Genomic DNA, 16491 nt, shown 5'->3' with positions numbered 1-16491 from the left:
TATTTTTGGTAGAGACAGGTCTTGCTCTTGCTCAAGCTGTTCTCCAACTCCTGAGCTCAAGCCATCCACTGCCTCAGCCCCCCGGAGTGCTAGAATTATAGGCATAAGCCACCTCGCCCAGCCTAAAAACACGTTTTAAAATTAGCCCACTCTGGCGGCATGCATCTGCAAGTCTCAGCTATTCAGGAGGCTAAGGATGACCTGCCCAGGAGTTCAAGGTTACAGAGTGAGAACTTGTCACTAAAATTAAAAATTAAAAAAGAATTTTTTTAAGAATAAACAAAAGAAGAAAAACATTATGCTTTAACTCTGGATGTTACAGAGATAAAAATAATAAAGACTATTATGAACTTTATGTTAATAAAGCTGGAAAGATGAAATGGACAAATTCCAAATGTGTAGTAATACATACAATCAAAACTGACTCAAGAAGAAATCAATAGCTTGAATATGCCTATAGGCACAAAAGAATGGAATCAAAAGTTAAAAATGAGAAGGGAGACAACAGCTAAAAATCAAGAGCGAAATAATCCTTTATAGCTTTACAGACACTTCTACCAACATTCAAAGAAGAGATAATGACTTAACACAAATTCTTTCACTAAATTAAAAAAGAGACTAGTCTCCAATTCATTTACAAAGCTCAAAACACAGATGTCAAAACCTCATAAGGATAATTATAGCTCAATCTCATTCATGAATTTATGATTTTTTTTTTTTGAGACAAAATCTCATTATATTGCCCTTAGTAGAGAGGGCTGTCATAGCTCACAGCAACCTCAAATCTTGGGCTCAAGTGATTCTCTTGCCTCAGCCTCCCAAGTAGCTGGGACTACAGGCGCCTGCCACAACACCCGGCTATTTTTTTTTTTTTTTTTTTTTTTTAGAGGTGGGGTCTCACTCTGGTTCAAGCTAGTCTCAAACTCTTAAATTCAAGCCACCTGCCTCAGCCTCCCAGAGTGCTAGGATTACAGCTGGGAGCCTCTGCACCCAGCCATGAATTTACAATTCAAGAAAACTAAATAGATGTTAGTAAACTGATTCTAGTGAGACATAAAAAAGATAACATATAATGAAGGTAGGCTTATTCTAGAATCAAGTTTGGTCTAATACTGTTAGAAGGTAATTTACCACAACAACAGATTATAAACAAAAATAAAGTGATCTTTCTAATACATACAAAAAAGTCATAAGATAGAATTCAGCACCCATTGTTGAACTTCCCTAGTCCAACAGTTGGCAGCTACCCAAACAAACAAAACAACAAACCCAAAAAAAGGAAAAGAAAAAAAGAGGAAACATTACTTTTAATGATGAAATGCTCAAAGCCTTTGTTTTAATTAGGGATAATACAGGAATGGCCATTCTTTTCAAAGAATGTATTTGGAGAGGGCAGTCTGCAGAAAGATAAACAAGTGGGAGGCAGTGATTTTTTGTTTGTTAATGAGGCAAAACTTAAGAAAACTGATGAATGAAAAGAATTAGAATTAAAAGGTCACTGGACACACACACACAAAGTTAATATACAAAGTCTGTTACATTTAGATATACCATTGACAATGAGAAACTGTAATTTTTAAAAGACACAGTTTAAAAGTATAACTCCTGGTCTTTCAGTGGGCCTCAACAAAGCAAAAGACTGTCCAAGTAATAAGGTTCTTTCATAAGGGTACATGTGAAATTTACTAAATGTAGAATACAAATGTCTTAACACAATAACTAAGAAAATTCCATGAAGGCTATGTTAACCTGTTTGATGAAAATATTTCAAATTATATATAAAACCAGCACATTGTACCCCATGATTGCATTAATGTGCACAGCTATGATTTAATGAAAGAAAAAAAATAATAAGGTACTTTCGTTCATTTTACAGTTACTCCTTTATAAGTACCATCTTTTTCGCAGAAAAAGATACAATAAAAGATCCTATTAAAACAACAACAGAAGACAAAGTTCTTAGCATGGTAAGAAAAGAAAAATGAATATAAAAAAAGCAAATACAAACAGTCAAGAAAACTCTGAAAAAGAAGGGGAATGAGGATATACCAACTCAGATACTCAAATATACGAGGCCTGACAACTAAGTTGGTGAACCTGCCACCGCACGCCTACGCTAGCAGCTTAGTGAGGTTTTATGACCTTGGTGCATCACTGTCTCACAGCTGTGTTTTGGTGATATGCCTGCTAGGGCACTGACTGCTGCGGCGCTTGTTTTAGTATATGGTCCCAAGAAGGTGGGAGCTTGCAATGGTTAATTTTATGCATGACTTTGGGAGGTGATTTTGGATAAAATTAACAATTAAATCGGTGACTGAGTAAAGCAGATTGCCCTCCATTATGTGGGTGGGCCTTATCCAATTAGTTTGATGGACTGACTAGAATAAAAAGATTAGCCTTCCCCAAGCAAAAGGGAATCCTCCAGCCAATTGCTCTGACTAACATTAATATAATAAGACCCTGATTAATACAATAGCCCTACACAAGAAAATCTAGGAACAACGAAGTTCTAGAATAAAATAATTAAGCTGGACTATATGCCTCTCCATAGACCACAATAAATAGAATGTAAAAATGAATATGTTCAAATACTACAAAATAACATGCACAAATTACTTTATAACCTTGGTCTTTCTAATTCCGGATATAAATAAAATGCAAAGATCACAGAAAAACAGATTGATAATTTTCACTACATAAAAACTGGGAAAAAAGAAAACGCTTTTACGTGGCCAAAAAACTGACCTAATTAATGTCAAAAGACAAATGGCAAGATATGGGGATAGTTAGTAAAGCATATTGTAGACAAAGACCCAATCTCTCTGATAAAGAGTTTTGTAAATCAAAATTTAAAAACCAAAAACTAAATAGAAAAAGTTCAAGATAAAAAGATATGAATTAATAGTCCAGTAAAAAAGAAACACAAATACTTTTTAAATATGTCAAATGATGCCCAACATCACTCATAACAAAAGTAAACTAAAACTTCATTACAAGTTGAATGTCTCTTATCTGAAATGTTTGGGACCAGAAATGTTTCAGATTTGGGGATATTTGCATATGCATAATGAGATATCTTAGAAACAAGACCCAAGTCCAAAGAGGAAATTCATTTATGTTTATTATATATACATATATTCTTACACACATGGCCTGAATACATGTTTATACAAAATTTTAAATAACTTTGTGAATGAAACAATGTGTGTTTTGACTATGACCCATCACGTGGGGTCAGATATAGAATTTTACACTTGTGGTATCAGGTTGGTGCTCAGAAACTTTCAGATTTGGGAATATTTCAGATTTTAGATCAGGACTGTTCGCACATTGGCAAAAACCCAGAAGCCATGTGTAGGGAACAGGTCCTCTCACACAGAGATGGCGGGAGCATAAATTGGTACAGCCTCTTCAGGGAGCAATCCAGTCATACATGCTAGAAGCACATGCCCCTTGGCCGAGCAGCGTCACCTCTAGGAAGGTACTCGCCAGATACCAGTGCCCACTTAGGAAACAACACATATGCACAGTTTATCCTGGCAGCATCGTCTCAACTGCAAATAACTAGAAATAAGCTAAATGCCTATCATAGAGAAAAGCTAAATGAATACATCATGTCTATAAAATGGAATGAAGCTACAATAAGAATGCGGGCTAGCTCTTTGTACTCCTTTGGAATGATCTCCAGATAATACTGTATATTTAAGTGGGCAGAAGAGGGGGATGCTGAAGAACAGAGGCATGCAAACAGTATTACACTATAAATCCACCGTCGTTTATGTAAAAATAGAGTAAAAATTAAAATAGGGCATATATGGTACTGTGCTTTTTCATATATAAAGACACATGATCCACTAATGAAGTGGTTACCTGGCAAAGGGTGAATGTGGTAAAATGGGCAGGGACAATTAAGAAGGAAAAGAGAACTTTTCTATCTTTTCCTTATACTTTACAATTTTTGAAATCTGTGCACCTGTTAAACTAGTCAAAACATTAAATGTTAAAAATGTTAAAGACAAATGATGTGTCTTAATGGAACCTTAAAATGATCTTCCTATCAGTTACGTTAACAAAAACACAAAGAATTTTTGCTGACTAATTTCCATTACATAAAAACAACAGACAGAAGGGTAGACTGCAGAAAGGAAGGTCCTGATTGTTATGAACTACGGGCTGATTAAATACGGTTGAGTTTCTTAGGATTTTAAATGTACATAAATTCAGTATTATCCATGCTTATTAAAATTTGGCTAGATTTTGATACTTTTCTACTGGTAATTTTAACTATGTTTTAGGATAAATTTGGGGGAATTATTTTGGTTTGGAGTTGCTAAACATATCTACAATGCTAGATTTCATTTCCTAGGGAAACTTTTCCAAATCTTTCCATCCATCTAACCCCTAAACATGGACTGTCACTGACAAACCAGGCCATTTGTTAGGCCACCTAAATGTCTCTAATTTCACCTCTTTGTCACACAGTAGTTTAATAAATCTTAAAAAGTACTCACGGTATTTTATAGCTAGCAAATAGAATACAAGAAAAAATTTCAAGTATAATTTCAAAAATGTACTCAGAATACACAAAATGACCAAATTTACATTAAAAAATCATAGTTAACATATATATAATCATATAATTTATCGTCAATAGGGTAGGATTAATCAAAGCATAAGATAGCCCTAAACTAAGCACATTAAAATAGTATTCATTAACAAAAGGATTTTACCTGTAGCATGCTTTAAATATTTAAATGTGAAAGATATTAAATAAGTAATTGCCATGTGCTCGAAGTCATCAGTGAATGGCTTCATAAAGGAAGTAAATTTTGAGCTTGGTCTTGAAGGAAATGACAGGCACTCAGAATCCTTAATCAAATTGGTTTTACAATCAGAGATTCATTTCAGTGCACTGAAGTAAAATGAGTAATGTAATATCTCTATTGAGTCCTTAAATTTTGATGACATGACAAAACATTCTATGTCTACAGATAAGTTCAATAAGGCTCTGAAAACCCCTTGGAAAAGCCTATAACTTTATCAAAAATCCAGATACATGTCTCTCTCATTTAAAGAGAGCTGATATTAAAGTGTTTTAAAATTGTCACACACTTTAGTAAAAGTCTTCACCAGATAACTCTGTACATATCTGAAATAATGCATATCCCTACTTCTGCAAACCCCAGATACGAGTATTTATGCTGCTTAACGTCAACAGTCTATTCAAGCCATGTAAGAAGCCCTTTATAAAGTCAGTGCCACTTGTGTTTATCCTTCCTCACCACCCTGACCCCACAAAAGAGAAAGGAAGACAACATTAAAATAGAAAGTTGCATTTTGATGCTTATGCCTAAATGCTATGAAGTCTTATCAGGCTCCTTTTCATGTCACTAATGAACGACAGTCTCTTTTTTTTTTTTTTTGGCCGGGGCTGGGTTTGAACCCGCCACCTCCAGCATATGGGACCGGCGCCCTACCCGCTGAGCCACAGGTGCCGCCCGAACGACAGTCTCTAAAACAAAATGAAAGTGAATCATTTTACCAAATACACATGTACTGTTTTTCTACAAATCATGTAATCTGTACTATATACCCCCCCCAACAACCTAGAAGAGTATTTAACGAGGCTAATTTAAACTAGAAATTGCTTAATATATTTAAAGTACATGATTCCCTTTAGTATTTTAATATATTGCAATTGGAGTGATTATCTGTTTACGAGCTCATTTAAGGAGAATAACACTGTCAAAAGCAACAATGTTTTGATGCAGTAGCACTTGCCATTAAAACAAAAACAAAAAAAGGTCATGATAAAAATACCATGCTTGTGCTAACCAGCAGGATTAAATGATTTATAAAACCCTCTCCTGAATAAGGCTTTACAAAGCAGCAGAGTACTTTCTTGAAAGATTCAGAACACAAAGGACAGAGAACAAGAAATGACTGACGCGCTCTGCTGTCACTAACCAGTAATCCAAACAGCTATTAAACTAGTCATTCTTCCCACCCTTCAATCTCAAAACACGAAGGGAGGGAGGGAATTTAGATTAGGTTTGTAATTTTGCATTTTCTCAAAACTACATTTTCTTTCACTGAGAACGTAATTTTTAAAACAAAATAGGAAGATGTTTCAGAGCCCAGTCTGCCTGGGAGAAGAAGGCCGAGCTCCAGGAGCAGTGCACTGTGCTCACCTGCTGCGGCTGGAACCTCTGCGACGGGGACGGCAGATACTGCGCCTGGGGCGGGAGGTGCGGGGGCTGCGGCTGCGGGCTGTAATACGGCTGTGGCTGTTGGCCCTGCTGGCAGTAACCACTCACACCTTGCTGTCCATACTGAGGTGGCATCTGTCAAAAAGTCAAGCAAAAGAAACTGAAAAGTCAAAATGTGCTATTAAGTAAAATCACATATGGTTTCAAGTCAGCAACATCAAGGGGCTCTCTGCTAAGCAAGTGCATTCAGTATTTTTAATCCTCCCTTCATTAGATAAGTTGACACGCTGCCTTCTATTTACACACCAATCGGTGAAGTCAAAAGAATTTGCCTTAAAAAATGATCATACCTTATCAGATACTAACTATTGATAATATCATAAAAAATCCAGTGGGGGGGCTCCTAACACTGACATTAAAAAACGTCTGCTAAGAAAGTCAAGAAGCATTACATTAAATCCATTTGCATACAACAAGGAAAATTAACATGAACTCAAACAGTCCAAGTTCACTGAGAATATATTAGGATGCTTGTGTTTTGGGCGCATTATGGTGTGTGCTCTAAGTTCAGAACAACAAAATTTAGAATGTCCCGACTGCATTTGTAGCAGATAGACGCCAGTTATATTAACTATTCCATTTATTGCTTTTGCTATGGATAGTATTTTCTCAGTTGATAAAATGAGTAACAACGTAAAGCAAATTGTACTATGCTGTAAATACCAGAAATAGAGAAAAATGTCCTAAATTGGTCTTCTACATTTCTAACTTACATAAGCCCAAGAATCCTTGAAAGCATTGTTCAGGGGTAAATCCCTCCTTGTGCAATAAATACACCATTGAGAGTATTTTTAGATTTTATTTAAAATGAGAAACCTGTTAACTTTTTTTCTAGTTGCAAGAGAGAGCAGGAAAGGAAAAGACAGACAAGATATGAGTTCAGCAGGAAGCACCCCCGCGAGAGAGTAGAGATATCCTTCTGTTTAATACCACAACCTGGTCCACTGAGAACCCCGAGAATCTGAGCACCCCATAAGCCCACATGCTCAAGAAAGCAAGGGCAGCATACTTAAACCCAAACCCAAGGAGAAAGAAGGAGTAGTGAGGAAAATATTAGAACATTCAGCCCAAAACAAATCAGCACAGTAATTCATAACACATACAATGGAGTAAAAGGAAAACAAAAGTTCCTATTTCTTTCCATTTGATCCAGATTATTTTTAAGACCTACCTGCAACGATCAGAACAAATGTGGCCACAAAGGCTCACAACATCTCCCAGCACACTGAGGCGAAGTTGTCGGAACAGACAAGTTTACACTGAAACCCATTTACCAGCACAGTTGAATTCTTTGCTTTTATTTATTTTACAGCTTGATATCCCATAATGAATGTATGTCCCTGCCATAAGCCAAGCCAACAAATTTCCATGATACAACTCCACATGCTAGAATACCATATACCACAACACACATCCTCCCGTTCAACACCCATATGTCTGACTTGATATCTAATACTATATTTCACACAAGCATCTCTGCAGTTTGATTTGAAGCAGTTAGGATAACACTTCTGCCAGTGTTAAAATGACTGTAAGCTCAGTCAGCGCAGCCAGCAACTCCCCTCTGAATTGCGCTTTAATATGTTGACACTCTGGCTTTACAGAATCCTCACACACAATATGCAAGTGTTGTTCGGGGAGGGGACTCTGTTTTTTAAGCCAGACAACAACAGGACAAATTCAGGAAACTAACACTGGAGCAGCCACAAACTTACCAAGATCTTTTATTTCTATTCCAAGTCCGGAAAATCTGACAGCAGGTCGTGCAGCAGGGCGGACAGGTGGGGACGTGGGCTGCTCTTGCACAGAGTCCTAGGCACAGTCTTCTAAAACACCTGCTTGGGAGTTTTTATTTGTGTCTTCCACAATTAAAAACCAATTTGCTATCCTTTTTAGATACATGGTCTCCTTCATTTATTTAGATCAAATTCACCGGCACCTCACGCTCTGTAGCTAGGGGAGAGGAAACCCACAGGCATCCCCCAGACCTGGGGCCCAGTGCCCAGCAACCCGACCAACCTTAAACGGAAACCACCCAAGAACAAACTGCCAAACTCTTGTTTAGTTAAAGATTCACTGAGTTAGAAATGTATGGAATCAAAATTGTGTGAATGTGGTCAACTAGTAACTACATTTACCTTGCATTTGCAACTGTAAAATGAGGCTGCTTTCTCTAGTAATTCATATCGAAACTGTACCCAGAAACACAATAATCCAACCTGGAAGTCTGTACAGATACTATTATTATTATTATTTTTAAACTAACAGAGTGCTATCTCTAAAATATTATTTCTTGAGTGTTAACTTTAAAAACCAGTTTCTCAATATAATACCTCAGCTGCCTGAAACTAAAGTCTAATTCTTAAACAGTCATTATCATTCTTGTTTTAACCCATTTAGATACACACTGCTTTCAAACCTCTCCTCTATGATTTTCAGACTTCTTAAACCAAACAATCAGTATTCAGAAACACAAATTGACAGGCTGAACCACCAGCCTCTCCCAGAAGCTCCGGTAAGTTCCTGTTTCTGCCGCTTGGCCCTGGCTCACAGGCACCCAGAACTCACTTGTCCTCCAAGCTCGGTCCTCAACCCCAACCTGCTGAGGCCTGAAAAACCCACACCCCTTATTAAAATGATGACCGCCCAGAGGACGATTCCAGGAGGCCAGGACATGAGCTTTATAGTCTCAAGCTCTGTGAAACTCTTTTGGGCTGCTGAGAGCTTTTCTGTTGATCTCTTAGCTCTTAACCATATTAAGGATAACTAAGATTACCAGACTGTTGCAAGCAAGTGAAATTTCACCAACAGCTCCCGAGTGCCAGGGGCAGGTGCTGAGAATTGGGATACAAAGCTCTTCTAACTGGGTGGAACCCCTCCCTGAGCAGCCTGGCTACAGCCTGGACACAGCCCCCACCACCAGTCTTCTCAAGCCACACCCACTTCATTCACCACAGGGGAGAGGACCTGAGTTGGTTAACCCCTTAACTAGGTGTCCATGTGTTTACTGTCTGTCCTCATCAGCAGAATACAAGCTCTGGAGGCGCACCCAAATTCACGGTGCGCCTCCAGGAAAGGGTGCAAATGTCAACAAACATTTGTTGAAGGAGTGAATGAATGGCCTTCAGTGAGTTACTAAAACAAGCTCTTCTCATGTAAAAACTAATCAAGGAGTGCTATTACCCCGTTTCCCCGAAAATAAGACCTACTTACAGGAAAGATAAGACGTCCCCTGAAAATAAGACCTAGTGCATCTTTGGGAGCACACCTTAAAATAAGACACTGTCTTATTTTCGGGGAAACAGGGTATGTGGAGATCACTGGAACCACCGAAATTTGATACACATAGGTTGGCTTCACTCACAGCCAAAAACAATGAATTTTATACCTATACTGCCCACAGCACATGGTGCCCTTAGCTATACACTGCCCTCCCTAGTAAGTCCTCACTGCCCATCAAATGTTCTGTACCTATAGTACAGTGTGAATTTTTTAAAAACAGCACTAAACTAAGTGGAAACCTCCAGAAAGTGCTTGGGATTAGAACTTTTAGATATTTAAAAATAATTTATTTCACTCGTTTCTAAATGAGGACCTTTAAATGGTACAGTGAGCACACACCACAAAAAGTGTATTCCAATTTTCAAAGAAATGTGAATGCTTCCAAATTATTGGAGAAAGTATAGCTAAAAATGATTCACTCACTTTATTTATTTTAGAACCACCCTAATTAGGACACAGTATTAACTTTCACAGCTCTGTATCGTTTTATTTTTTTTTTATTTATTTTTTTTTTTTTTGTAGAGACAGAGTCTCACTTTATGGCCCTCAGTAGAGTGCCGTGGCGTCACACGGCTCACTGCAACCTCTAACTCTTGGGCTTACGCGATTCTCTTGCCCAGCCTCCCGAGCAGCTGGGACTACAGGCGCCCGCCACAACGCCCGGCTATCTTTTGGTTGCAGTTTGGCTGGGGCCGGGTTTGAACCCGCCACCCTCGGCATATGGGGCTTGCGCCCTACTCACTGAGCCACAGGCGCCGCCCTCTGTATAGTTTTAAATGTACGGGATCTGGATCCCATTTTTCATTTCACCATACACAACTTTAATGAAATGACCTAAGTTTATCTTACATTCCACCCACCCGACCCCACCTGCACCCCCACCTTCTTCCTTCTAATGAAGTTTTGGTGAGTTCTCATTAGATGCTTCCACCGTGACCCAGCAAAGCAGCTGGTGATACACAGGAAACTCCACCGTGTCCCAGGAAGGATGTTCAAGGACAGTGTACAGTTACCAGATTAAAACACCATCACTTCAGAAAAGGAGGTAAATGAGGAAAATTAACTTCGTTATAACAGTCACACAATTAAATTCTTTGAAGTAGTAAAAAGAAGAGAATAAGATCCACATATCAAGATGGTTCAAATTTAAAACGTAAAATGTTAAGTTTAAAAAAAAGCAAAAAAGGGCAGAGATGACGTAACAAGAATCATTTTGGATGTTTATTTTGTTCAGCACTTCGGGAAACTTCTTTTAATCTTCAATTTGGGGTTTTTTGCTAAGAGCTACTGAAAAGGTCGTAATACCTCAATTCGGAAGAAAGAACAGCTAAGTAATCAAGAAAATGCCTCCTCTTGAAACAGATATAGCGCTCGAGACAGAAGAGATAGGAAGGATTGAGACTAATCTAATACAGAATCTTAAAACCCTGTGCACAATAAAAAGGGGAATGTCAGAACGCTTGAAAGTATTAGAGAGTTGAGAGAATTAACAGAAATGTGCAAGCTGGATTGTCCACAAAATGAAATCACTGAAGTAAATGCAAAACAAGACAAATTCCCACTGAATTCAGAGAAAAGGGGAAAAGAAATCAAGATAAGCAAAGAGGAGAAAAAGAGCAATCTAAAGGCCTGTCCAGGAGGCACAGTCTACGTGTAATTGGACTACCTGAAACAGAAGACAAAGCAAACGGAGCTGAAACAATAATTAAGGAACTAATTGAAGAAAATTTTCCAGAACTGAAGAATGAACTAGATTTACAAGTAGAAACAGCTTACAGGGTGCCTTTAAAATTTAACAAAAAGAAAGCAACTCCTACACATACCCTTGTGACATTTTTTAATTTAAAGGACAAAGATAAAATTTTGCAAGCATCCAGAGAAAGCAGGTTACCTATAAAGGAACAAAAATCAGGCTGACCTCAGATTTTTCTCTTGCAACTCTAAATGTCTGAAGACAGTGGAACAGTATCTACAGAATTTTAAAGGAAAATAACTTTGAGTCAAGAATTATATACCCAGCCAAATTATCATTTCTGTATGAAGGCAACTGGATGACATTCTCAGATACGCAGGGGTTAAGAAAGTATATCAATCAAGAACCTCCTTGAAAAGTCTGCTGTATGATTTACTGCAGCCAGAAGAGAACCAGAATTAAAATAAATTAATTTGTTATTAATAAATTAATTTTTTGAGTAGGGAGGTAGTTGTCAGAGAAAATTAATGGTAAGCATTAAAACTAGCTAAGGGTCCTTGGTGGTCTAGTGGTAAAAGAAAAAAAAAACCTAGTTAAGGAGCATTAAGTTTAAAGTGTTACATGTAGAGTATTAAAACTAAATACAAAAACAGAAATGTAAGATGGGTCTAAAATTTAAGTTTAGATCGGTTTAAACTGTGAAAAGGCATGTCAGATGTTGAATATATTGGTATATTGGACAAATAAATACCGTTTTATTTTCAGCAGGTTGTCTTGTAGATAAAGACAAGAATGTTCTTAAGCTAAACATAAATAAAACAGAAGACGTCTGTAGACAGGACTTACGGACTAAAGGCATTCTAAATGTTAATCCATCAAAATTGGAAAACAGTCACTACAGGTTTTTCCTCCTTACTTTTAATTATAGGGAGGGAGGAAGAAGCAAGTTTGTCCATAATGTTAATCTTGATACTACATAGTGTTAAAACAAACTTCCAAGTCACCAACCAGGGAGGAAGGTGGGTAAAACCTTGTAGTTTGTACATGTTGCCTGGGGAATAACAATGGTTACTGCTTCCCATAGTAGTTAATATAAGTAAATCTGACATGGAAGTAAGTGTCAGGAACAAAAATAGAAAATGGAATTTTCGATTGTTTAGATTATGGAGAAGGTGGTAAGGAAACAATAAAACAGCAATAGAAAAACAGGAAGAAAGCGTTACAATTAGCGTATAATAGATTGACAGGCGTGCAGTTGAGTTAAACTCAGAACCAGTTAACTTTCCCTATTTAAAAAAATTGAAATTGCTTCAAAAGTTAGTCTTCTGAGTATACCCACATTTGTATAAAACAGAATAAAAGGATTTAAAGATAATGGAAATTATAGGTCACAGAAATAGGAATAGCAACCTTTTTATTAGAATCCAAGCATGTACCATATTTTGTGTAACATAAATACAGGAAATAATATTTAAGAGACTTTATGGGATAAATAACACGGTATTCATATGCAAAATAAATGTTCCACATCTTAATGTGGGTTATAGTTTTATGTAAATCAATACACATGTATTTAATAACACGTACATATAAAACATAATAAATTTTATGTACTTAAAATTCATTGAGTTAATCCTTCAAATAAAGAGAGTATACTACATATATGGGGGGGGAAAGAAAGCAAAAAAGATTGATGCAGTGTCCTACCATTGTATAAATTAAAGACATAAAATAGTAGCATATGTTGTTTATGAACACATACATAGTAAAAATATAGAAATATGCTTTGGCTGAGTGTGGTGGTGTGTACCTATATTCCAACTACGTGGGAGGCTGAGGCAGGAGGACCGCTTGAGCCTAGGAGTTTGAGGCTGCAGCGATCTATTACAACTAAGATCACACCACTGCACTCCAGCCTGGGCAACAAAGCAAGACTCTGTCTCAAAAACAAAACAAAACAAAAAACATGCACTGAAAAGGAAATACGCAATTCTCGAGAGTAAGGGTTGGGCAAATGTGGCAAAAAATGTTCACACCTATAAACTTGGTATGGTTACATGAGTGTGTCTATTCTATTTGTTTCTGTACTTTTCCAAATGCTGAGATTTCACAATTTCACCCTCTATAATGAAGCTCTTGCCTCCACTCAAGTCCAACTGCCCCAACAAGGAAGAGGCCCTGGGAGTTCAAGACGCACAAGGCAGGGCGCCAGAGAACAGGGCCTCAGTGTGCCGCTTTATTTAAATAGGCCCCACCAAGACTCTGCTCAAGACACCTCAATCCTGACAACAAGACCAGGTTCCCTAACCTCTTCCTTCCACCTGGGACAGACTAGGCCAAAGACTTCATTATGGTCTTCTCCCGAGGGAGTGTGCCCTGCAGGCTGGTAATTCTCCGACAGAAAGGAAGTCTGCCAGCATTTCCCTACCAGCCCCATGGGGGACACTAATTCTGCAAGATATCTCACAGAAACGAGCTGTGCAGTCAAAAAAAGTTTGAGAAATAACCCCACTAATAAAAACATAACTATATGAGCATATTAAAGGATTTGTGAAATCCTTTAAAAATATTAGGAAGGCTATCTGCCTTTATTTATTATTATTTTTTTAATCCAGGATTTGTCGAACTTATCTGACCACAAGCACACCACCCAACCACTGGAATGTAAACTCTGCCCAGGACAGCACAGCTAGCTCTGTTCATCACTACAATCAGAACTCCTAGGCCTCGATGAATGGTTCTTGACTGAACCTCCTAAAAGCAGTATAAAATCACACATCACAACAATGGAAATATAAGAACCACTTCTGCCCTTAGCTAACCAGCAGTCTAGTCAGATGCTCTACCTTCAGGCCATCCAACAAAGCCACCTGGAACAGGTATCTGAACCCTCCCTGACGTGAGCGTCCAATGCAGGACACTAGAGCACCCCCCAGTTTCTATCATGGAGCAGTTTCCTCTGCACACCAGAATCTATTGAGACAATCAGTTTGCCCCCCTTCTGGAGGAAAACAATTTAAGAACAAAAGAAATATTTGACACTGTCCTAAACTTATCAAAGACATTTAAAGGGTGAAAACGCCCCACTTCTGAATTCTAATGTTAATTTTTTGCTTTGTAATGTAAGAATCAGCTCTCTCCTTATCTTTGAGGTTCTAGATTAAAGACCTATTCTTTTCTTACTGTGCTAAAACATACATAAAATTTACCATTTTATCCATTTTAAGTATACATTTCAGTGACATTAAGTATAGACACACCAGAATTTCATCATCCCCAAATTGAAACTCTGCGCCCATTAAATAATAACTCCACTTTCTTCTCTCCACCTCAGCGCCTGGCAACCATTATTATGTACTTTCTGTCTACAGAAGCGTTACTCTTCCCGTGTGGTGTAAGTGGAATCACACACTGTTTGTTCGTCATCTGGGGCATGGCTTATTTCACTTAGCAGAATGTCTTCAAGGCTCCCGTGGGTGTGCTGCAGCCCCGCCTGCACATACCGTGTCCGTTCCTTTCTAAGGCCACTGAATGGATATACCTTACGTTATTTATCCATCCACCCACCGATGCACTCGGGTTGTTTCCAACTTTCGGTTATTGTGAATAATGCTGCTCTGAATATAGGTTTACAAATACCTGTTCAAATCTTTGCTTTTACTTCTCCAGGTATGTCCCCAAAGTGGAATTCTTGGATACGGAATTATATGCTTAATTTTTTGAGAACGACCACACTGTTTTACACATTGTCTGCATCATTTTACGTTTCCACCAACAATGCGCAGGGCTCAGATTTTCTAGGGTTTTTGATAATAACCATCCCCGAGGGTATGAATCGGTATCACACTCATTGTGGTTTCCATCTGCATTTTCCCAATGATCAGGAATGTTGAGCATCTTTTCTTTTTTTTTTTTTTTTGTAGAGACAGAGTTTCACTTTATCGCCCTGGGTAGAGCGCCGTGGCCTCACACAGCTCACAGCAACCTTCAACTCCTGGGCTTAGGCCATTCTCCTGCCTCAGCCTCCCGAGCAGCTGGGACTACAGGCGCCCGCCACAACGCCCGGCTATTTTTTGGTTGCAGTTTGGCCGGGGCTGGGTTTGAACCCGCCACCCTCGGTATATGGGGCCGGCGCCCTGCTCACTGAGCCACAGGCACCGCCCTATCTTTTCATTTGTATGTCTTCTGTGGGAAAAATGTTTATTCTAGTCCTTTGCCCACTTTTTAACTGGGTTGCTAGTGCTTTCTGTAGTCGGGACATTAACCTTTTATCAGACGTACGCCCAGCAGTCTGTGTGAGGCCTTTCCACTCTCTTCATAGAGCCCTTGGGTGCACAAAAGGCTTTAATTTTGAGGTAAGTCCGATTTATATATCCTTTCTTTTGTTGCACATGCTTTTAGTGACATATCCAAGAAATCACTGTCAAATTCAATGCCGTGAAACTTTTCCTGTATGTTTGATTCTAAGAGTTTTTTTTGTTTGTTTTGTTTTTTTTAGAGACACAGAGTCTCACTATGTCGCCCTCGGTAGAGTGCCGTAGCGTCACAGCTCACAGCAACCTCCAACTCCTGGGCTTAGGAGATTCTCTTGCCTCAGCCTCGCGAGTAGCTGGGACTACAGGCACCCACCACAATGCCCCCCAGGTATTTTTTTGTTGCAGTTTGGGCGGGGCCAGGTTCAAACCACCACCCTCGTCATATGGGGCCGTCGCCCTACCCACTGAGCCACAGGCCCTGCCCTTCTCCTAAGAGTTTTATAGAATATTTTAGCTCTTATGTTTAGGTCTGTGATATAAGTTAATTCTTCTGTACAATATAAGGTAAAGGATTCAGTTTCATTTTTTTTAACAAGACCTATTTTTTTTTTATTCCCCATAATTTTCGCATTAGATTTGGATCTTTTTGTTCTAAGAACAGTTTGGTATTTAAACTTCCCTTAAGAATATATTTTTTAAAATAAAAACTATATTAAATACAGAGTATTAATACCAAAGAACTATATTAAATGTTGAGCACCTAGATACTCAACACATTGTATAATGTTTATATGAAGTTCAAAAATCAGACAATTAATTTATTGTGACAGAAATCATAACAATGGTCATGGGATATGGAGACTGGCAAAAAAAGAAGGATGAGAGAGTTTTCTGGGAGTGATGGAAACAGTCTCTTACCTTAATCAGGGTGGTGGTTTCAGGAACGTACATTATTTGTCAAAACTCAAGGAACTGTACACTTAAAATCAAG

The 16491-nt window shown here is 38.3% G+C and overlaps 1 protein-coding gene across 9 annotated transcripts in view; it reads right to left on the bottom strand.

The window, feature by feature from the left end:
* Positions 1–16491, bottom strand: part of ARID1B (AT-rich interaction domain 1B) — a 420254-nt gene that overhangs the window by 290151 nt on the left and 113612 nt on the right. For all 9 annotated transcript variants that reach the window (XM_053590570.1, XM_053590575.1, XM_053590567.1 and 6 more), the window contains exon 3: positions 6192–6344. In XM_053590570.1, the coding sequence (XP_053446545.1) occupies positions 6192–6344 (153 nt within the window). The remainder of the gene's footprint in view (positions 1–6191; positions 6345–16491) is intronic.

The sequence above is a fragment of the Nycticebus coucang genome, chromosome 5 (genome assembly GCF_027406575.1).
Source record: "Nycticebus coucang isolate mNycCou1 chromosome 5, mNycCou1.pri, whole genome shotgun sequence".
In the NCBI taxonomy this organism is placed as follows: domain Eukaryota; kingdom Metazoa; phylum Chordata; class Mammalia; order Primates; family Lorisidae; genus Nycticebus; species Nycticebus coucang.
The sequence above is the reverse complement of the archived record's forward strand: the minus strand, read 5'-3'. Positions and strand labels throughout refer to the sequence as shown.